At 39.2% G+C, this 24,600-nt stretch overlaps 1 protein-coding gene across 3 annotated transcripts in view; it reads right to left on the reverse strand.

Moving 5' to 3' along the window:
• UBE4B (ubiquitination factor E4B) overlaps positions 1 to 24,496 on the reverse strand; it is a 40,170-nt gene extending 15,674 nt beyond the window's left edge. The window contains exons 1-14 of one of the 3 annotated variants that reach the window (XM_066982082.1): positions 24,199 to 24,496; positions 18,163 to 18,349; positions 14,049 to 14,184; positions 13,401 to 13,488; positions 11,583 to 11,727; positions 10,522 to 10,750; positions 9,661 to 10,071; positions 8,682 to 8,795; positions 5,036 to 5,177; positions 4,435 to 4,535; positions 3,539 to 3,653; positions 2,071 to 2,154; positions 557 to 613; positions 71 to 187 (exon numbers count right to left, since the gene is read on the reverse strand). In XM_066982082.1, the coding sequence (XP_066838183.1) occupies positions 71 to 187; positions 557 to 613; positions 2,071 to 2,154; positions 3,539 to 3,653; positions 4,435 to 4,535; positions 5,036 to 5,177; positions 8,682 to 8,795; positions 9,661 to 10,071; positions 10,522 to 10,750; positions 11,583 to 11,727; positions 13,401 to 13,488; positions 14,049 to 14,184; positions 18,163 to 18,349; positions 24,199 to 24,222 (1,950 nt within the window). In that variant the 5' untranslated portion in view covers positions 24,223 to 24,496. Of the gene's footprint in view, positions 1 to 70; positions 188 to 556; positions 614 to 2,070; positions 2,155 to 3,538; positions 3,654 to 4,434; positions 4,536 to 5,035; positions 5,178 to 8,681; positions 8,796 to 9,660; positions 10,072 to 10,521; positions 10,751 to 11,582; positions 11,728 to 13,400; positions 13,489 to 14,048; positions 14,185 to 18,162; positions 18,350 to 23,291; positions 24,068 to 24,198 lie in introns of those variants that run through there. The other 2 variants (XM_066982083.1, XM_066982084.1) reach the window with 2 other exon arrangements.
• Positions 24,497 to 24,600: the final 104 nt, after the last annotated feature.

Below are 24,600 nucleotides of genomic sequence, written 5' to 3' on the forward strand. Positions count from 1 at the left end.
ACATTGGCAAACATATTAAACACATTAAAAATAAAACATGCTACTGTCACCATCCTTCTGTAACACTTACATCATCTTCAGCAAAGACAGAGAGACTGAAGAAGGCTCCAAGATAGGAAAGTCTTTGCAGTTCTCTTCCCGCACCTGTGCTTAATGATTTAGGCAGCCACAAGGGTAAAGAGACAACCTAGAAAATCAGAAAAACAGCAAGTTGACCATAAAGTTGCCATGTCAACCATACTCCTTTATCTGCACTGTCACTATTCAGTGTTTAACCACACACCTTTGATTCTTCAAAATTCAGTCATACTGTTTGGTAAATGGGAATTCTCCTCAGCATTTCAGAAATCTAAGCAAGTTAACTTCGTTCTAGTTTTTCTAAATTCTCAGGGAAAAGGACTTCCTTTATGAGTTTAAAGTGAACTATTATTTAGCATGAGATATTACATTAGTCCCTCTTCAGAGTTCTAAGGAAGATTATAAATATAGATTGTATCAGCCAACAAACTAAGTTACATGATTCATTTAACTTGAAAATCAGCCTGGATACACTTACCAAACTGCACATGGGGTGTGTTTTCCCAAACTTGATTTCACAAAGTTCACATAGTGCCTATAAGGAAAATACAAGAAAAATTACTTGTGTGTGTAATTCTTAGGTAAGCTGTCTGCAAATAACAAGATAAACATTGTAAACTGCTGAAAAAAGAGCCAAACCTTTTTCCCCTCAATCAGTGGGAAAAAGAACCAAAAAAAAAAAAAGCTAGAGCACACCCTGCTCCCATTTTAGTTCTTACATCTGTTCCAAAAAGTTTCCATCTGTCTCAAAAAAGCTAACATCTCACCAGATAATAAGATATTGCACTTATTTCAAAAATTAGCTGTGCAAATTATTTGCTTGTTCAGAAAATAACAATAGCTTCGCTGGGGGCCTGAACTGCCACATAAAAGTCATTAACAATAATAAATAGAGCAATTGTACTATACATACACCAAGGCCTTTGTCTTTTGAGTCAGAGTGGAAAAATGTCAGATGAACACAGTAGCCAGAAACAAAGAATCCTATCCCAGATCTCTAACTCACTTTCAACTGCAGCACAGAAAAAAGAAAGCAGTTATAACAGACAATTTTGAAAACACAAAAATACTGTAGGCTTTCACGTATCCCGCTTCTCCTGAATTTTATTTTCTCATACTTCAATTACACTGCAGCTAGTAACTATATTCCTTCTTTTTGATGCACACTGTGCCCACTAAAGATGACCAGAACGGAGTATCATTTTCAAATAGCCCTTACTGTACCTGACAGTCAAACTTGCAACAGTTTGCAATTTAACATGGAGGGGAGTTGATTTGCAGCACACACCCCCGTCCAACTAATTTCCGGAGTTATAAATTAAACTCGAGATATGAAGGAATGCCTTTATTGGCACGATGCACTGAAGATCTTAAGATCCGAAGGTACTAGCTGACAATGCTCAATTTAGTCAAGAATTTAGCTTGCTCTTATGTGGCCATGCATGCTGTTCCGAAGATGTTTTTTGTTTTGTCAATAAAAGCAGCAGGAGGGAAGCAGATCGAGGGACTAAAATACACACTTTAAAAAAAACTTTTCAGACAGGGAACATTACATTTTCCTACAGTACACAGCCATCAACTCATAATTTTGGTTTTAATGCAATAGATTTTAATTTGCTACATACACAAGCGAGTCCAACAAATATGGTTATGAATTAGTCCTTATTTCCCAGACTTAAATTTGGAAGAACTTAGCATCCACAGTATTTAACAAGTGTGCATGATGAAGTCCATACATTTGTTTTATATAGAGCAATTCATACAAATATTTGAATAACCCACTATACCAAGTCTGCTGTACCTTACGTTTGAGATATCACTGACTTTACAACATCTCATATCACATTAAGCTTTCAGTATCAAGTTTAATATTAACCCACTAACCAAAGGAGATCCCAAAATGTTAAAGTACGTTATCTTGTATAGAATTTCCTTAAGTTATCAATAATCATGAAGGAAAAAAAAAAACTTGTAGTAACGTACAGCCCTTACCATAAGGGGGTATTTAAAATTGTCACTATCAAGGGAGCACTCTTTGGAAGCTAGAGCCAGGCCTTGTAAGATGGGGATAAAGATCTGTAAAAACAGAAATAGATTACTTTCTTCAAGAATAGGAAGCAATCAAATGACACAGCATGAAATGCCTGCTCATTCTTCAAATACTGCAAGTTACACTACAGAAAAATTAAGATCTTCTCTCCAAATTTCCTTCAGTTATGTCAGGGAACATTTCAATGCCTGAATGCACAAGAGTATCAATGCTAAAAAAAAACCACAACAGCTTTCAGCCAATTGTTTTGCTCAAAGCTTTGAAATAAGATCCATAAAATGGCATTTTTTGTTACATGCTGAGAAAGTTATCTGGCCTGAATCTTCTCTGTAATCTGACGTAGCATAAATGATATATTGACTTCATGCCTGGGCATAACAGCTTACGCACACAAACTTCTTTCCAAGCACTTTTATGTATCTTGCCTGATCACTTTCTAACTTGTTTCTACTTTGCAAACTAAATAACCCCAGAAATATCTATATTTAGATGTAAAACTAATAGATACAAGCTGAATCTGAAAAACAGTAATGTTAGCATTCCAACAGAATCAGGTGTTATTCCATTAAGTTTTCTGCACGTGGAAACCACAAGGGGAAGCACACATTTCATACAAGATCACTGGAAACAGTGTGCTTGTGTACAAGTGTGTTTGTTAATCACACAAATGAGCACAAGTACTGTGGAGATCTCCAACAACTCGATAGCCAAGCTGGTATCAATTTATTTGCCTATACACTTGGGGAAATCATACAGCTTTAATTTTTACATGTCATGGAAGTAAGTTGTTTTTGTGCTGGTAAATTTTAACTGTGGTAGGTGTAAAGATAATAAGCAGTCATCACAGACTGTTATGAAAGAGGAAGTGACATCTCAGTGAACTACTCTGACACACAGGATAAGCTAATGTTTTTCAGTCATCTCCTCCATAAAATATAAAGACTTCATGACCTAGGATTTGCAAGGCGTTCTTAGCACCTTAGATATAAGCTATTACAGTTGCAAAGAGTAGTAAAAATAGCAAGATAGCAATCTTCTGTAATTATATACAGAACTATAATTTTTTTTTATATCTTAGATATACATTTTTAAGATATTTTGCAGAGAAACAGACGGATGGAAACAAAATCAATCCTGTAATGTAGATCGGTAATACAGACATTCTGAGTAGCATACTTGAACATTTCATAAATGTGCGCTGCTTAAAACACATTTAATAAAGAGAATCACCAAATAAGTTGGTCGTCTTCACAAAACCATAAGCGAGTTACAAACTCCTTTTGTTTAACAGTTTGCTAGCCCTTGAAGTAATAGGTACAGAACTATGACATGCAGAATAAACTTTTGAAGAGATGCTCTCTTGGATATGGAAATCCTCCAATTTTTATTATTTTTTAACCTATGCCTTACCTGTTTGAACACCTCTTCATCCTGATAAGTTGTTCTCACCAATTCTTGGATGAAACCAAACGGGAGATTCCTACACAGCATATAGGGTACCAGCAAAGACTGCTGCTGCAATGACCTTTATTTATGTAAAAGAAATGCAAAACTATTGATTACTAGCAGAAAAAAAACACAGACATCACATTTAAGGATGTGCCAGAAAGTAGATCATCCATATGTAGACACCTGCTCTTTTCAGAAGTAACCAACCTTGCCTTCTCTAGTGTACTTGTGTAAAGATTATTCTCAAGCAGATGCTGCTGCCAACATCACACTTCAGTTTAATGAGTCTGGAAGAAAATAACGGCTTCTGTGTAGTAATTGGCTCTGCCTTCTACTCCTCTCTAATGAAAAGACCTTTTGTTAATCTCAGCTAGTGAAAGAACATTTTTTGTTGTTTTACCAGCATTAAGAAAAAAATTAACATTAGTCTGTGCTGAATTAATACAGTCATTACTTTTAACTGCTCCCGAAGTTTCTGCAAAAATATCTTTGTCTTATTACATATACAGAACTTATTCCAGTGTCAACACTGATTCACATAAAGACAAAACTAATCTCACAGCACAATGGATAAAAGGTACAGTTTGAAAGATAATCAAGTAGCTATCTATTTCACATCCCCCATTTAAACTGTTCCAATCAACCTGAACTGTTTTATATAAACACAATTTAAAAGCACCTAAATTGCTCTCCAATGTATTAATGGGAGTATTCAATAGCAAAAGAGTAAATTATTCTTCTGGCACATAAATGTATCCTGTTCCAAAAACTTAGCCTTTTTTTTTTTAACCTAATCTTCAGAAGAAAATAAATCCCCAAACAGTCTAGCTTTCGTGATTAACGTCAGCTGTATTTACCTTGGTTGCGTTAAGGATCCCTGTAGCACCAAAGCAGCATGTGAAATGCACTGTGATCGAATGTTGCTCAGTAACTGACTAACTGTTGGCTGGCTACACATCTGATAAAAAATAAGGTCATTTTAATACAAACTAAAAGTATTCAGATACAGAACAAGCAGACAATATGATAAACTTCTTAATTCATGTAGTATGAATGTAATATGCAAATTAAAATTTGCACTACTTCAGCTAAAAACTTACAGTTTATACTTAGAAAGTTGTGTTTTGTTTTGCTTTTTCACCTAGAAGCAAAGCTTACAGGAAAATACACAAACCTGGTTGGGAGCTGGTCTCATGAAAGTATGTTTCACATAGAACAAATGCCAAGTAAATGCAGAAGATCCAAAAATGAAAGACAGCTTCTAATAGAGTGCTTATTTTAGAGATGTAAAGCATATACAAGATTCAGATATGATGATCTAACAAGTTAGAGAGTAAATTCTCTAAATCTGTTTCTACAAAGCCATCAAGAACGAACTACCCATTTCCACTAACTTTCCCCACTAAAGACTAAGAGTCTGCAACAGCGCTGACATGATTTCAGTCTGCTCAAATATACCTTTGGTGCTTTTCTCTCCTCTATTCCAACTCGGTCAAAACACTCAATGAGGTAGTTCAGCATCTCTGTCTCCTTACAACTTTCAATGGTGAAGTGGTCGTTGCAGGAATCAGAAACGCTTGAGCTGCCAGAGCCTCCCATACTTTAAAAACACACACACAAAAAGAAAAGAAACAGAGCATAAGGTGCAGTTCTTCACTCTTGCACAATCTAATAATTTATGAGCTCTTGACTTCTTCTGTCAATTCTCTGAAGACTCCGCTCCATCACACACGTGACCTTCTCAACAATTAATACCGTTTCTGTGCCCTATATGAAGAGCTCTCCATTTAACAATTCGTCCGACACACACACTAAAAAAATCCCTCAGCTGTCCTGTAACGAGTGAAGAATTTGTTATCTTATTAAATAAGATATATTGGAGATGGCAATAAGGTGCAAGAAATTAATGGAAATCAGTAAATCGTTACTATACGGCAACACTGAAAATGAACAGCCTTTATGTTGTACTTGACATCAACACTCTTTGAACTCCTAAGACATCAAGACACTTCTATGCAATGATGCAACCTCCGCACAGTTTCTGCAGAAATCTCTGTGTATATCACTCATGAAATTATAAATTTCACCAACTCTGTTAACACTAGCCAGCCCATGGAAAGCAAAAGTCTCCCACTACAAAGAAGAGACCCCAGATTATAGATGAGGGCTACAGGCAATCATGCTATATACTCTAAGGAAGGAGAAAAAACAAAACAGGAGGGAACACATCCAAGCAACTGTTTCTTTTGACATTTCCACATTAAAGATTATTTAATTTCATCTCAGTTCATTTTAATTCCCTTATAGTAAAATAGGCCATTTCATTAAGTAGCACAGCTACAGGGGGAGAAAAAAGGAAACACTGATATTGTAAACATGAAAACTAAACCCAAAGACAAAACTATGCTTGAGACAAGTGAGAAATTAAATAGGAGAACAGACCCCCAGACTCACAGCCCCAGATTTGTTATCTCAACAGAATTCTTCTCTATGTACCAGCTTAACAAAGCTAATTAAAAATGAAACCCTCATTTTACAGAAGGGAATCAAGATATATTCATCTTATGTAGATAAAATACAAAGAAAATAAATTGCAATCATGTGGATGGTCTATTCCTATTCCTCACTGAAGAAATCAATGTGCACAATCAGGGTGTATTTAAAAGGAAGATCAATTTAAAAGCCCAAAACCTTAAATTTAAAAATAAGAGTATTTTTCCTTAGATGCAGCTTTATAAAAATATGGCTAGAACTACAAACTGCATCAAAATTGGGATTTCCTACAAAATGTAAAATATTTTCTGCTTTACAAAACTAATAGGTAAGGTTTGCAGTCCAACCAATGAATTGCATAAAGGTTATTACTTGTGAAGTATCTAGTAGTTGAGCATCTGAAGAAATGTAACTTCCAGGAGCAGTCTCTTTTGCAGAGAGAATTTGTTTTCAGTTATTCAATTGAAACTAATGCACGTAAAATGTAGCTCTAATAAAATAGTACTAGGTGACCATGAAACCGTGCATCTGTTCTCTGTTGTCTCTTATATGATTTTATGGTTCTAAGGAACAATGTCCTGGTTCTATGATTCTAAGAGGCAATAGAACCTCTTGACTTCTCACATTCAGCTTAAAAATTACTCCTTTAAGAATATCTATTTATTTACAAAATTACTATTTCTGTAGTTACTCATTCTGGTAATGATTTCACTGCAGCAGTAACTGAAATTATTCCAATGCAGAGCTCATACATCCCCTACAAACATATTGAATGCCTTGGTATTTTCAGAATGCAGTTGCTGCGTAATTGTATAGTCACTGTGTTCATAATTTAACTAACATCTACTGCTGTAGAATGCCAGGACATAATATAGAAACCAAGATTCCAGATGCATAGCAACCTCAGGAATCCTTAGCAAAGGCCATGCAACTCAATCCAATATTTACATTAAATTGCTAACAGCAAAAGAATTAAACAAAACAATAGTGAAAAACAATCCTAAATTCCATGCGCATGTACACACACAAAGGCCTAAACCTCTGCTATCGAGTTCCCTCTCCGCAATTTAGACTGGTATGGAAAAGAGGAGAGGCAACTGGAAGGCCTTCTAGTTAACTGACTTACCAGTAGTGTCCCAACATACCACAGGAACAGTCACGGACAGAAACGCTAGTGGGGGGGTGGGAAAAAGATTTGTCTCATACCAAGTCTTTTAGGGCATTCCTTAATATCCCAAGATACTTCCTAAAGTCTGCACCTAGCCAGTTTTAAAAGGCTTGAGCAATTAGCCTTCCCTGACTTGCTGTAACTGAAATACTTCAAAAAGGATTGGCAGTCTGAAAAAAATCTTTTCATCACATTTGTTCAACAGGAAACATTTTTAAGCTGTCACTGGCTCTGTGTATTACAATAAGACAACGTGGCCAGCCATAAGGCACCTCCAAAGTACTATCAATAGTAATCAGAAACCTGAACAATCATAGAAAATGTTCAAAATACTAGCAAGACTATAGAAGTATCATTTTTCAGGAAGTCTTCCTAAAATATATGGTTTTGTATATCACATTTATTCCCTTTCTCCTGTTTGGGTTGATACAAGACAATTGAGCATTACTTTGGGAATTTTGGCGCATACGATGAAGCTGATGAATGTCAAATTTTAATGGGAAAAGAAAGAATCACCTGCGCCAACAGACAGAGAAAGAACACAAATCACTTGGATATGACAAACAACCTTGTAGGAGGGCTGCTCATTTTTTCACATCAAAAACTCACCCCTCATATGAAAACACTTCTGTACGTGCCAAGACCTTGCAGTATTACTCTGCAATGGGATGTAAAACTCGAGATCCTACCCCACATTCACATTTCCAAAAGCTTTTTTTTTTTCTCCTTGGCACATCCAGTGTTCTGTAGGTTGTGTTATTTTTGCACAACTACCTGGCTAGCCTCCAGACAACACTAATAACAATCCTCATTTTGCAGAGTGAAAGGTTTTTGCTATATGATTCCTAAGCCTGTTTCACAGAAAAATATTCTGCTCTTCCCTCCATTCTTGTCTGTTTCAGCTACATCAGCTTCTACTACCCACCACATCAAAACCTGTCAGTCCCCAGCGGGTCCAACTTTCACGTGTGTTTTCTTTATAGGCTAGAGGAGAGATCCTCAGCTGCCAAACAGCAATGAATCTGAGACAAAACGATAGTGATTGCATCAACTGGCTATTTGCCACTGTATTTTAATATTTGTCCTAATTTTCCAACTTTTGATTAGGAAAACATCAACTGGTTTTAAAATTACAGCCATGGGTGAATAATATTCCTTCTCATAGTCAACGAGGAGTTCAACTCAAGCATCGTTTCAGAAACCATGCTCATTAAACTTAAAAGGCAGCATGATTAACATTTCCTTTATCTTAGTCATCTCTTCAAAAAAATAGCTGACTAACTAGCATTCATTATCCATGTTTATACACCATCTTAAGAACCATCCCAGTCAGCTGCTCGGCTTTACTCATTTCCCAAGTTACTCTGCAAAACACTTGACGCTGCACATACTGTTAGTGCCTAGGCAACCAGACATGCAGGTTACGTTCTCTTTCTCCAATACCTGGACCCAAACTGGACACAAGAAAAATCATCATCTTCATTTTCTTCATCACTACTGTCCTCAGACACATCAGAAACGGCAAGGAAGAGGAGGGAGAAAGGGTTGTCGTATATACTACCACAACAGAAATGAAAAAGGCCATCAGATATTTTTTTTAAGCCGAAAATAATACACAACTTTTCTTTGCAAGTCTGCCAAAAAACATCTTCTCTAAACATGCAGACAACGGATAACCCCACGTTAGTAAAAACCAAGACTATACTAACATGCTCCATGGCACTATTACAAGTTATTCATGTAACCAAACACCACACAGTCACAAACCAAAAATTTAACAATTTCGGAGACCTTATAAAGAATACGGCTGAAGTGGGAATATTTAGATATCGCTGAACAGTATTACAATTGTAAGCTACTGAGCTGTAAAGCAGTGGTTCCAAGACCTTGCCTTTCCATTTTTCCCCCCTGCAGGGAATGGGGATTCGAAGAGCAGCCAGGGAGAAAATGCAGCAGTACTTGGCCCAGCCTACAGAAACAGGCTGATCTGTAATTTAAATGTATGCACTAGGGAATCAAATCTAACACAGCCCAGCAAGTAACAGCTTTCATCAAATCGACTAAAGCCCTGCTGAGAAAACTGCTTTCAAAGCAGGAGGTCTGCTTGGTTTACTATCCAGCAGTAGCAACTGAACAGAAAGCTAAGTTTAGCTGGGATGGATGTAAAAAGCGGAGAAAATCAAAACAATATTGCTACCTTTAAAGCAATAGCATACACCTCAAATGCTCACAGAAGCAGCTTTAACATTTTGGCAAAGACAGCTTGTTAGCAAGTCAATGTATTAGTGCAAACCGAAATACAGAAATCATCTCTGGATGAGTAGGGTGAGCTCGGCACAAACATAAGTTCTTCCAAATTGCAAGATCATGCCACACCCTGCACTGCACACATGAAACGCACTCTTGTGCTCTTGTGAAATACCTAGAAGGAATCCTGTTCAGTAAAGACGAACGCCTGCGCGAGGTACTGGGTGAAGCAGTAAACAAAGGCGGACCCATTGTTGTGGGTCTCTGTCTGGATGCGGTGACTGGCATGGCTGGAGGGCTCGCAGCCATGACCGAAGGACTTGGTGAACTAGGTGGGATGGAAATATTCAAGGAACGCGGGACAGAAGAAGCTGAAAAGCCTCCAGAATGGGCAACAGTGTATGGCCGGTACCTCGGAGAGGAAGGCTGCATCCAAGAAGGGCTTGTTGCTGTCAGGTGAGAGCTGACAGTAATGGAAGGCACAGAGGTGGTGGCAACTGAACTGGCTGGTGGGGTAAGAGATGAACCAGTCATTGGTACATAGCTTGTGAAATTGGTAGTAGGAGCTGGACTAGTCCCATAGAGACTAAACCAGTTACAGGGGAAAAAGAAAAAACAAAAAAGCAATGATTTAGGATATGAAGAAAAAGGGTAAAGAAGATAAAATGAGCAGCAGATGCCCTTTCCCTTCTGTTGACTCTTCAGCTATAGCTCTGCAGCTCACACACATTAGTCCTTTTTATTAATGTTGAATAAAACTATGTCACAATCTACACAATAAGAGCCACAGCCTTTGCTGATGTATGTTAGGAATACTTGGATGAAATGACCTACATGGCTTTAATCTGTCAAATATGTTTCTAGCCACAGCAATGCAACAAAAAAGGGTGAGACTGCAGGGAGACATTCACATGAAAAAGAATGAAGAACTTTTAATATCTATTCTATTTATGGTTCTTGGGACATTTCTATGCCTCTCTAAGTCTACCAATCAATATTAAAGTGAAATCAATATTCAGTTATAATCAGAAGTCACCTGGATAATGAACTGGAACCAAAGGAGCCCACATTACAGAACATAGGGCTGGTTCCTGGGTTGGAGCCTGTGTTTAAAATTAGGCTTCTGTCAGGAGACCGGGCAGTTGCAGCAATTGGCTGTGATGTAGCTGTCAGACTGGCAAATGGGTTTTCATCCCTTGACTGGGTGGACATCATCAGCACTTCCATCAAAATCTGCCCGATCAAGTCTTTAAAATCTGAAAACACTGTAAAGAACAAAAGAGATTTAGTACCCTCATCTACTGTCTTCAACTACACATTATTCAGAGATTTCAACTAAAAAGGACAGTAATTTACGCATGAAAACAGAGCTGCTCTTGGCAAAAGCAACTAACGAAATTTACATTTATAAATATGCTAACTACGGTTCGGTCTATATTAGCTAGCTTCTGAAATTACAACTACACAAGAATACGACTGTCATAGGAAGTGCCGAAGATCATACATGACCTAATGCTGTTACTACTCATTAATACAGTTGCCTTGTCCGTCCCTCTCACATACTCCCACCCTGACGCTGCATGGGAAAAGGTATGTCATAAAACAAAGAAAAACAACACAAAACACCATCTACACATGCCTACATATAAAAACAAGTTTCATTCTGGCCATATCTTACAGCTGACAAAATATGAATTGTATAAAATAATCAGAAACTGTTAGCTTATCAAATGAACTGCTAAATTTCTATATATATCAATAGGTTATCTTGAATCATAACTAAGCCAGTAAAAGTTTTCTGAAAAAAATTCAACAGCATGACAGTATCAGCATAGTAGTCTCCCAACAGAAGAAATAACTAGCAAGATCATAGCAATTGACTACAAGAACTATGACCAAGCTGTCCCATGTTTCTTCCTGGGAATTCCATTTCCTGGTACGACTGCTGACTGCACATGCACTTTCCTCCTACCCTTGAAATCAAACAAAGACTGCAAGTAGGTGGCTCACAGCAAAAATACAAAAAGCTAAAGATAAGGGGAGGAAATATGCCACTCAACTGAAACCACCTCTAACAATAACAGCTTGGATTCCTACCTTCTTTTGGGTTCTGCTTAAACTGGGCAGAGAGGGAATTCAGGAATATAACATCTCTGTCTCGGTCCTTCCAAGAGACTCTGAAGATCTTACAGACCAGCTGTAAAGCTTGCTCCTCAGATACTTCAGACCCAGACAGAGGTTCCTTGGTTAGAGGGGAGAAAAGAAGTTAACTTATTTACATTAATTACAACCGTACTGGTCAAGTCACAATTTTATCAGATGTAGGTCTTTTTTAAATAGCTTCAGACTAACTCTCAATGGAAGATTTGGCATATTTATGAAGGAATGCAGATATCTGTCAGTTTAGAGAAAAAAGGAAAGATGAAGCAGAACAGATGTAGCAGAAACACACTAAACCAGCAGGAAGCAAATTTCCCAAGCACATTAGAAAACGGTATAATAAGAAGGCTGATAACCAGACAAGAAAACGTTTTGCTCATAAGTGAGGACCACACTGCCTATTCACTTACTCATTTGGAGACACCACAAAGTTAAGAGGAATTGAGCCAAGTGTGCAAACCTTCACTTGACTCTCCGCTGAGCCCCCCCTTTCAAGACTGTCCTTGATTCCAAGCTATTTATTTCACAGCAGCACAATGCAAGCTGTCCAGCTGCCCTGTTTGCAGCTAGGAATTGACTGGAAAGGATTCTGCAGCAGGGTTATTGCTAGATGGCTTTAAGCCAGGCTTTTACCAACTGAGCTTATTACTGACGGTGCAGGAATAAACAAAGGCATCTAATGAGCACTGCAAGAATTGTAGAAAATTCTCTCCACCAAGCTCATGTCCCATTTCTTTGTGGTTTTATTTCACAAGAGCCTTAAAACCCAATGACAAAGAGGACTATCTCAAAAGTGAATTAAGGCTTTGTACATGCTTTCTTCCTTTTTCTATTTTAAATGATTTTACCTCCTGTGTAATCCTTGATAGCTAAATATTCTTATTTACTTTCATATAATATCATTAAGAACAAAATCTTATTACATAGCATTATTTCAGCTTACATAACATTTGAAGTGGCACTTAGTCGACTTCTAAAAGCTACATATAATCTGCAACATATTCTTCAAAAGTATCTTAAAAAGTGTTTCTTCTTAATATTGCATATTAAAAAAAGTAGACCTGGACAATAATAGGTCACTTTGTAGGATACATAACAAAGTATTTTCCTTCAGAGCTTTCAGAAATCATTCATAATCCTATTTCTGAGAAAATCCAAACGCAGCTTAGAGGTTTGGAGGTTGTTTCTTTTTTTCTTCAGGCAAATTTCAATGAGGAACAGTGAAGAAGTTTTTCACAGGTGACATCTGAAAGCTAGTTCCATCCTCTCAAACAAAGTGTTCAAAACAGGGAGACAGCTGAACTCTCTGCGAGCTAATGTTCTGCATCAGTCCTCCGTCCTAAACCCCTTGCTCCTGTTTCAATTCCACTATTTGGGACACTTACCTGCACGCGGTTCTATTAAGAAAGTTTCTCCAAAAAACAATGTTGTCCATTTTGAGAAAGAAGAAAACACCTGGCAAACATCATTAATATTACAGATGGCAAAGCTGTAGCCACATAAGGTTATACCAGTAAGAGAAAACTTAGCAGTAGAAAAAAAGGCAGAATTTATCAAGTCTGAGCTGAAGTCTTCATAAAATAAACAAAGTTTTACATAAGAGAAGCACATGCTACATTGAAAAAAAATGAAAAACCAACACTGCTAACTGCAAATTGCATGATTTGAACAGGTAGGCCATGAAATCCTGAAGCTTGATGTTGCAATAACCTACATATGTAGTATGGAAGAGAACAGCCAACATAATGGGCTAACCTTATCTGTCAGACTCCTCTTCTCTCTGCGATCATTCTCATCAACCTCCATGTTTTCAATTCCTGAATCCACATCTACCTGGGACATGCTGTAAGTGGAAATAAGAGGAAAAAGTCCATTAACTTGCAGAAAGCCACAGACAGCCCTCTGTATGATGCTGACCAAAGGAACATCACCTTAAGCAGCCAAGAAAGAGCCAATGCAACAGCAGTAGACACGTGCACAAACAGCAATTAAAAGTCACTAGTTGATGAATGCTTCTCATGTTACATTTATTTTGAATTCAAGAAACACAATATTAAATTTCTTCAGCAGGCAATACAAACCACATTGCTATCACACTCCATAATCTTTTCTTTTTTAAATAGAATAGTTGAATCATCCCCAACAGACATGCTCATCATTTAATGCCTGAGATGATGCTTTGTCTTTTATCATTTTAGGTAAGGAATTACCGTCAAAGACAGACTAGAAAAAGCATTACAATGGTCTAAACAGTGTGTCATGTTTAAGCATTTAAACCTACTGTATTAACATGGCTGGAAGTGAGAAATAGCAGAATATTTTCCTGTGTAAGTGGTTTTGATGATTAGCACAGTGTGACATTTTCTGGCTTATACAAACTGCTTTCTTTATTATTATTTTTACCTTTTCTCACAGGAGACACTATCAATATCCATGCTCTGAGACCGAGAGAGAGATTGAGATTGTGTTTCAAGGCTGTTAGATGGAGAACTGCTGAGTGAACTCACTCCTTCGCTGCTCTGGCTTCGGTGGGCTACTCCTAAAGAAAAGGCACCACCAAGATTACTACTACGGAGATGAGAAGGCACTACACAATTACTTGGATGGAAAGGGAGAGGAAATACTGTTCTTCAGTACAACTGTTAAGCATTCTTAGTAATGTATTAGGAAATAAACGCTAATAATAATCACATTTGACTAAAGATAATGACATTTTCTACCTCCCTTTGCAGCAGCAATATAGTAATGCTTACCTGCATTATAACACAGAACAGAATTAAATTTGCATCCATGAGTGCTCAGAGACTCACTCCCGTAACAAAAAGTACTGGCAAACTGTCTGGACTTAAAATCTGATATGGTCTAGCTAAGTGAATGATGTCAGGCTTGAGGAATACTTAAACCTGACTTCATCACGGTTAACGAATTAGCATGGACTTATAACAATGTTAAAGAAAAAAAACAATAACTTTTCACTCATGTGCATCCTTCTTTTTCCAGCCTCATCAGGTGAGAAGTGAACATCAAATCCATATACTAAAACACAACATACATGGAACACATAAAGGTGGCCACTGAAGAGCAAGTCTGCTTTTAGTCGGATTTTGAAACAGGGGTTAATTTAAAAAAAATCCATGCAGATGTTAAAAATGAAGTTAAAAAAATCCAGCTAGTTTAAAAGAACATCATTGAAACAGTTTGCTGAAGAACAACTGGATATTCAGCATGGGAAGTAGGAAAAGTTGCTTCATTGTACCACTCTGAAACTCCTGTTCCACTTCCCTGTGCACAAAAACAGTTTATATTTAACTCCTCCTTATTTAAGTTGGAAATTAGTCAGTATCCAGAAAACACAGAGATCTTCATATAAAAAGTGGAACAAAGCATGAGGTCAAATTAATTTGCACTGGTATTCAGAAAAGAATTGAACCAGCAGATTATCCAAACAGCCACCTTCTGTAGCTGAAGACACCTAAGATCCCCTTGCTAGAATGCGTAAGTAACTTGTGCCCACCACAAAATACTGTGACTTACAATTTTACTCCATTTTGTCCAAAGCTTCTATGTTTTGCTTAGTATCTTTCAGGCTCTAACTGGGTATTATCACTCATTCACAAACAACATTCTGGACTACTTTTGTTTTTCCCCTATGAAAGGAGAAGATCCTTCAGGAAAGTTACATTTTGCTTAAGCACCTATTTACCCATGTTCAATGTCTACAAAAGATTTCACCCAGGAAGCAGGAAAACGTCAAGGAAAGCTGTCCATTTAGAACTGGCGTTTTTATTTCCTCCAGCCCCGGGACTGCAGGGATGGCTATTACAGCTCTGACACTGCAAGCCCTTACAGGAGGCTCAGACCCAAACCCCAGCACAGTCTCTGCCCCAAACCCAAGGATACAGAAACACCCAACGTGGCCTCTGAACTAAGTTGCTCAGGTCAGTCAGGTTAAATCTATATAAAGGCAACTTTCAAAAGCAGAACTTCAATGATGCAGTTTCCCCACAGGTAGCACCTAGCAGAAACACTATGCATGGCAGGGGAAGGCTGGCTTCAGGAGGGTATTCCAGCACATCTCTGATTCAAGATATCCCACTGACAGCCTGGTTCTCTTTCAGTACATCAGTTATAAAGACGCAGTCTTGCTTGAGTCACTCCAAGGCACAATCCTTCCGCCTCCTCCTTCTTCCCAACTCGGTGGAGAAGGGGACTAGAGCAAACATGGCTTATCACGGTGAAGAGCACACTGTCCTACGTTCTCTTGGGGTCTTTCTCCCACCCTCTTTCTGCCAGGTAAATGTACTTTAGCCACTGTACTGCAGCAGTCATTAACCAGCCTCTTTAAGCACAACAGCATGCAGGGACTTGTAAAAGTTCCGAAGACCACACACCCAGTATGCGTGGCTGTCCATGATACACTATTTTTAGGCTCTCCAAAATATTTTTGAAGTGCATACAAAATAAATGATCACACTTTCCTTGAAACCAATGTATGAGTCTGATCTCATCCTGACATGCAACTCCTTACAAAAACAGATGCTTACAAGGACATTATTCTGACGGGGCTGCTTTCTGTACATCCAAATGAATTTAAATCCTCTGCAGTCATTTCAGTCCACTGCTGCAAAGGAACTCCTGCAAACCACACAGCGTTAGCCGAGTCCTCGTTTATGCTAAACAAATACAGCAGATAATCCGTTGTCAAGACTTTTTCGTGATTTATTCCCCAATTTAACCATATCCCTTATCCTGATGAAAAAAATCACGCCTTATTAAATTGCTGCTATGACTGGCACTCTAGGAAGCAAACACTGGACTGACTAGATACCTTCTGTTGCTGGTGATCAGTCTAGTCCGTGTATTTAGCAACCGTCCAGTGCAGATGGATGAACTCGTTAAAAAAAAGTCTCTAAGGTCTTAACCGTAAGACCACTTTAAACCACAACAAACCTGTCTGCCAATGTATGAACATTTCTACCCTCAGGTAAGTGTTTCCACATGTCCTGTTCTGTTGGCATTCGTGTTTATACAGTTGTGCAGTCACATGGATCAGGACTTCATCTGTTTAAAAACTAGCCATTAATTTTTTTGTGGGTTAGTTTCCACCTGGATTAAGTCCACAATCCACCTCACCACAGAGTTGCTACTGACAGCAGAAGGAGAGGCAGAGAGAAACACTCCTTTCACCAAGGGCCAGACCTAAGAGGGATTAAAATAGTCATGTAACCACAGGCTGAGTGAACGCAGCAAGTGAACTCTGCACTATTCGTAAAATAAATAAGTGAAATAAAAGACACCTTTGCTTCTGGGTTGCTGTGTATAATCATGAGGACAATATGCAGTGTTAAATTCCAACTGCAACGAGCTTTGCTCAGGAAATGCTTTTGGTAGCTTTTCTCTGGCCTGCCCTGGATAAAAGGCAACAAACTAAGCAGAAAGCAGTGCCTTCCAGATATCTCACAGCAGCACTGTAAATAATTCATTTACAAGCTACCAGAAGACTAGACATCTCAATTTATTGTTCTTGCCAAAGCAAAAAACATAACATTTCAGGAAGCAAATATATTAGGATTTCTGCATGCTCACCAAGGATCATCAGAAAATTATTTCTATCAAATTATTAGAAACCATATTGAAAACCTGCTTAAAACAATCTTGACATATTTCTTGTGAGATTGGTGTGTTTTGTGTTAAGAGGGTCACAAAACCAAACAAGTTTGCAGATGAGAACACCTTATTGCAGAAACATGCCAATTTGTTTTGATTTCCAAGATATACAATTGTAAATCCAAATATGTTAGGTCAAAAGTGGCATTATATATGAGAATACAGTCTTGACCTCTCTACAGAGACTCTCCCAACTTTCCGTGCTTTCTACATTGTCTGACTTTAATAGATCAAGAACTATTCATATGTTCTAATAGCCATTTATAAATATGCTACTTGTACCCACTGCAGTAAAAACTGGAACTGTCAGAACCTATAGTTTTTCAAAAACATTGAAAAGTAACACAAACGAGAAAGTAAATAATTTATTCTTACATTGATAATGCAAAGTCACAGCCTACTACGTTTTATTACGCCAAACACTAGTAATTAAAAATCAGAAATGAACTTGGGACTCATTGTTAAAACGTATGTAGGAGCCAAACATTAAAAACTGTGTCGCAAGACTGGAACGCTTTTTTCATTTCTCGTTGGTAGACTGGCATTCTTTCTGTAATATTCCTCAGCTTAAAACTGTATTACAAACTTCAGCAATCTTCAGTAAGATTTTAAATACCATCGTTAGTTTACTGATACCTGGAAAATAATTGTATCTAACCATTTATTTTTTGGAAAATGAAAACCGAAGTACCTTCAGTCACTATTTTAGAACGTTTCTTTCTGAAAAATTATTTTTAGTAACAGCAGAAAGAACGCCAACAACAGCATTCATGCTTTCAACATAAGGAGTCGCATAACAACCTTCAGCAGACGTGTAGTAACAACCGCTGTCACTCAGACATCAACCTACCTGATGCACCAATTGGAGAGGTAGCTGGGGTCATGCTATGGACATTTAGGCCTAGACTATGGGATGGCCCCGGGGCTGGTGCTACTGCAGGTGGTCCAGGCGGGGTCTCTCTCTGCGGTGACGTAAGGGGTGTAGTCGGCTGGGAAGATGGTCCGCCTGCCAACCGAGCAAGGCGCCTTCGACGGATCTGCACAAAGGAAATCAAACAACACAAATGCACAAATTCATTTGCATGTGCATACACACGTACACCCCACTATCTCCCCCTCTGGGCCTCCCACACGATATGGGTATTTATTCCTGCAACACTGCAAACAGGGCGGCTTTACCTGATAACCTGCCACCTGTAGCTGAGTCTTATTGCCATTCTTTGCTCTGTGTGACAATATTAAAGTACCTCTGATGTTTATTTTGAACGTATGTATTTGCTGCCTTGGAAAACCATCTGCACTGAGAATTTGTCCTTCAAACAGTTGTGTAAGACAAGTTTAACATTTACTATTCGGCTATTTCAAAACCCCTAACACACCTCCTGCTTTATTTTGGCATTTGATTAAACAAACGGCATTAATCTGATAAAAAGGATAATATGAATGTGACCTTTGCCTTAATTTCACACCACGTAATACTAATAAAAACTTCTGCTTAAGAAGATCCAACAAAATGTTATTAAAAAAACATTATCCAATACCATGTGAAACATCTGCAATGCTAAAAATCTACAAGGCAACTGCTGGACAGAAGCATCTCAAGTAGTAACTGAAGACAGCAAATAACATCCTCTCATCATCTGGAGAGGTTGAACTGAACAGAATTAAAAAAAACAGTTTTTGCATGTTACTAATAGGGCGTAGAAGCATCTGCATTAAAAATCTAACTTCAGTATACTATTGTGAACCTATTTATTAAAATTAATCTGTGACTGCATAGCACTAATATGATGCATGAGAAACAAATGGACAGAACAACTTATAGAACTTGTAACTTAGAACCATGAAGCTTGAAGCATAAATGAAAAAAAATTATACAGGCTGCCTCAGAGGATCCAATACAAAAGCTTCAGCTAGAGATAAATAAAACCATCATATCTGAGGGTGCCCACACCCTGCAAAACTAAGCCATTCATTTTATTCCCTATTTGTGTTACGATGCCTGAGCGCTGAATGCAATATATCAGTTTTCATCTCTGCTCATAATCCCGAAGAACTGGCAAGCAAGTGAAAGAGTGAACAAAAGATTTGTGTCAAGTCAATGTCTATGCCACATCACTGCAGTCATTTAATGGTCTGTGAAATCTACCCCAAGAGGAAGAAGAACAGATCAAATTAAATCAGACTTCAAAAACTGTGGGAAAACAGTGTCTGGAACAACATCTCTACCATGAGTGCTGTCACCACATGAGTATGGAGGGCAGCTACAAAATAAATCCTTTTTTGTTGTTGTTGCTCTTTATACATTTTAATCATAGCGTTTTTCTATTTAACTCCTCCTCCTCGTTGAGCAAAACAGGAGAGCTTATTATTGCATAAACAGTTTAGTTTTGCCACAAGTAGAAGCTGTACATACTAGTGTCTCTCAAAAAGAAATGTAAAAAGTTATCTCAATTTCTCTCCACAATTGTTATCTGGAAGAAAAAAAATACCAAAGAATTCTCACTCCTCAGAGGCATACCTGAGAACACGTCAGCCACACATCCCCATATCTATTTTCCCTATTGCTGGGTCCAAATGAGTTGTTCCTAGCTAACAAAGCTGTGCTAAAATATAAAAAGTTAAACAACCTGAATTGAAATCCAATTAGGGGGCTGAATTAAAGTTTTAAAAGCTGTTTCTTCATCATTCACCTAATCCATAACGGTGTTTTTCAGACAGAGGAAGAGCAAGCAGGAATAGAGGGGGGGAAAATAGTACGATGCACAAACGCCCCCCGTATATGCACACAACCCTCCCTCCGCCCATATATGCAGAAGTGGCTGAAGGAGAAAAATGGAGTAATTATGCAGAGATCAAGAAAAATAAATGTGATGTGAAACTCTTCCCCAAGTGTTGATATTCTTTCTTGCTAGCCATTTCACTTCTAACATCAGAATTAGAACTGTAGGAGGAGAAAGGGGAACAGGCAAATATATTCAAATATTAATATTCATCAACTTATTTATCATTTATTCTCAAATACAGCCAAACCTTGATTACTCAAACAAGCTCATCTCCCTCACAAGGTATAATTTGCACAAATCCTCTTCATCATCTCCCAGCTTCAAGCAAATAATTGAGGTCCTCTGTGCCACTCAACATTTCTTCATCTACAGAGCTGGAGTAGATCAACACCAAAGTTACGTCAATAGCAGCTGCAATCAATGCTTTTGAAACAGGACACTGAGCCGGACCTTTTGCTGTTTGTTTGTCGCTCCGAGTCTATCAAGCAGGCACCTATCTTCTTTACGGACCTACACTGCAGATTGCAAACTGCCCTGAAGAAACTCTGAAAAAGGGCTGAGGTAACAGAGGAACCTGCATAGACACTGAGATGCTTTTAGATAAGATACTGCAATTAAAGCAATACAAGATTTTCCCTACCCGTTTAAGGATGACAGACAAATTATACTTACCCTTCCTACTGCTGAACAAATTAACATAAAAATATAAATACATTCTGAATATTTTTACACTGAAAGAGACAGATTTCATGAAGGAGGTTACATCTAACGATGGTTAAAAAAACAGATTTGGTTCCTAGATACCCAGAGTTACCATATTCCTCCAGGTTTACATAATATTTTCAAGGAAATCTGAAATTTGATTTGCAGATTAGAGACTTAAGTAAGAGAGGAAAAAAAGGGGGACTGAGAAACAAAGATATGATGCTCGAACGGGAAATCCGCAGGCTGAAAGAGAGGTCTGAGAAGACAACGTAAAACCGGTGCACACCTTCTACCCAATTAAGTCACTTGGGCCTGGAGACCAAGCAGCATCGAGATGGGGAAAGGAAGAGAGAATTTCTGCTCGGGGCACAACGTGGGGACTTGGAAGACGCAGCGTGTTTGTACGGTACTAGGCCCAAGCGAGGCCCCGACCTCCTGCCTCCTCACAACACAAAGACCATACGCTAGAATTGCGGGTTCAAAGTCAGTGACCTGGTTTCCTTTCGGGTTACATCACTATCCACATCACCACGAAGTAACACGTGTGTTTTTTTTATATTAAATATTTTGTTAGGGACATTTCGGGTACCTCGGTAATACCCAACCCTTGAGTTCAACAATAACTACTTGCAATAGCGACCTATAACAGGCTGTTACACGTCGTTAGGTTACCTAATAATGACAAGTTATTTGGGACCAATTACTACATGGGCATTCTTTGTTCCATAGCCTACCTTCCCTACAGAGAACAACTCCGTAATATACGCTTTAAAGGGTTAATGAAAAAATCTAATTGGTTGAATGGAAATGGGACATTGTTTTTTTAATTAGTACTGTTGTTGCTGGACACATCTGGACTGTGTCTCAGGATAGTATCTTCCAGAAATGCATTTTGGATCTTACTGGACTTATAAACAACTCTTAGCTGGGCACACTACAACAAAGATGTTAAAATAGTACCCTGCTAAAGACAGTCAAACAATAATTCAATTACACAGCAGACCAGTAAAGACACAAGCAAGAAGACTGGTCCCTCTGGTTCACGTTTATATTTATATATGTTTATATAAAATTTCCTGAGTCAACAACTGTTTCAGTAGCAACTGCTCAGTGAGATTTTAAGGAGAATTTTTATCCTTCCACAAGCACAGAGGAGTTCCGAATTTGTACATTAAGAGCTAATTTGAATGGATACCTTTATTGTCTTGCACCCTTTACAGCCTGTTAAAAGAGTTTAAAGAATGCTTCCTTTTCTGGGGATGCTGGTCATGGTCTACACTCAGAAAGCACAATGCTAAACTACTCAAAAATCATATGTAGATAGTAAAAGATGCTAAGTTCACATCATTCTTTCCCACTTTATGCCATGCTTTTTTCTATGCAGTCCCTATTCTCATTACATTATTTATCACTCATGTTAAATTTCATACACAGAAAAAGAATTTTCTCCCTGTCTAAAGATTTTACTATGGTCTGTAGTGAAAGACAACTTTACTGCTTTAATAAAGTAAACACCAAAAAAATTTCAGTGAGAGAAAAAGCAGTGGGAAGCATCTTCTTGAAGTTATAATACATTCTATAATCCCAAAGCCATTAATCAATTGCATCTCATCTCTCCTCTTTTAAAGTTAAAATCTGTTAACGTTATACTTAATTATGTTTCAATATAGGGATATAATCAACTTAAGTATTTTTTCCCCTTCAGCTAATGCCAGATAAGAAGTTTTTCAGATACAAGTCGCACATAAGATAGAAACATTTCTATTTTAGAAGGCTTTTTCTATGCAGTTCAACTCTGATGCAGGATCCACTGCATCAAATAACAGTAAATGGTGATGTGGTATTAAAATTGTCTTGGCTCTGTCTTTTCAATGAGGGGCCCATTAACAATAAAAAGTGACAGCACAACTCTCTTAAAATGCTACAAGATTAAGCTTGTCTCAAGCCATCACCTAAAAGATGAATCAGTTCTGGTCCTAGATGAATTGCACTAGAAGGACATGGGAAAACTCCAAGTCACTTGGGACAAACATTTTGCCAGAATAGGTGGATGACTCCCTACCAGAGAGCTCATTTTCTGCAACCTCAGTTCATAATGCAGCATTCTGAATGATGTCAGAGACTTGCAGAAGCAGTGACACAAACAAGCTTACACAGATTAAACAAGTCCGAAACCATAAAACACCTCATAATCAAGATGCAGTTTACAGGAATGATCAGAAGGATCACGAGTAAACAAAGCACTCATAAAATACAGCTATAAAATGAGAGATCCCTTTTGACGGCAGAAATGACAACACTAGCATCCTACCCGACTCTCCCCACCATCGGAACTGGGCTCCTTTTCTCAGTGCTTCCCTAGCATATAAAGACCTCATCGAATAAACAGCATGAAGCATTTCCTCCCAGTTCCTGCTGCAACGTAGCAGGATTGCTAAATCACGAGGCACAACATAATCAAAACATCTCAACTTGTTGGAATACAAACCTGAGTGATGGCAGTGGTCACCTTGATCTACAATCCAGCCATAACACACGGTACAGCACAAAAATAACTTCTTTTGATCTTCTCTGGAGTACGAGTATAGCAAGAAGCCTAGGCTGTAGCTGGTCTGATAAGCATGCATTACATACAATGCACTTTGATGTAAACCCATATTTTATGGAGGTGAGAGAAGAGTTGAAGATGCATATGAATTGGGCAGCATAGGAGGAAACTCCCTACATCCTGATCAACACCACGGCAGAATTCATTTGAGAATCCACCAACATGTAAGCAAGGCATAAGACCTTAGTCTATACTAAAAAAAAAAGGGGTGGGGGCACCCTTTTAAGGGAAGAAACTAGAAATAGTTTCATGTCTGATGCTGATCACAACACCTATGACTTTGAAGTGAAAGAATGAGAGGTTAAATTGAAAAAGAGCAAATCAGAAGGAAGCATCAGAAGATTGGCAAGCCTGTTTCAAGGCGAAACTATATTCAATATAAGACCCCCACACACCTTGCTGTTCAGCAAAGACCCCAAGAAAGCAATATTTTAAGCGTTGACTACATAAAAGATAGCGTATGTGCAATCATTTTTAAAATCACAGGCAGAAGACGCACACAACGCCCGTCGCTCAGCACAAAGACATCCTCCAGAGGAAGGCAAGCGGAAGGCGGGGGACGGGCAGCGGGCAGCAGAGCAGCAGCCCGACCCCATCCACAAGCCGAGGGGGCCCCGGACACGGGGAGGAGGCAGGGGGCAAAGGCACGGGGCTCCCGGCAGCACCCTCCGGGCACCGATCCCACCGGGATCTCCAAGACGGGAGCCGGGAAGAGCCAGCGGGGCTGCCCGGGGGGGGGGGGCGAAACCCACCCTCCCCACAGCCCCCCCCCCGGTCTCAGCCTCACCTCGTCCGCGCTCAGCTCCTCCATCGCCTTCCTCTTAATGGTGACCGCACCGAGGGCGCTTATCCTCCGCCCCGCCGCGGGGCAGCTCCGGGGGAGCGCTCTGCCGCCGCCGCCGCCTCTGCCCCCCGGGCCGCCTCACAAGGGCATCGCCGGAGCGGCCTCGCCTCGCTCCTCGCCTCGCCCGCCCGCAGCCCGCCCCAAAGCAGCCGCCGCCGCTGCCGCAGCCCCCGGTCCGCTCCCCCGCTGCTCGGCTGCTGCCGCCGCCGCCGGCCCAGGGGGAGCCGCCGCCGCCGCCGCCCCCCGCCCGCGCCCCTCAGCCCCGGCCCCCGCCCGCGCCGCGGCCGCTGCCCCGCGCAGGGATTATTCATCAAAACAACAGGGCGGCGGCCGCCATCTTGCGGC

Source organism: Anser cygnoides, chromosome 23 (assembly GCF_040182565.1).
Source record: "Anser cygnoides isolate HZ-2024a breed goose chromosome 23, Taihu_goose_T2T_genome, whole genome shotgun sequence".
NCBI classification, from domain to species: domain Eukaryota; kingdom Metazoa; phylum Chordata; class Aves; order Anseriformes; family Anatidae; genus Anser; species Anser cygnoides.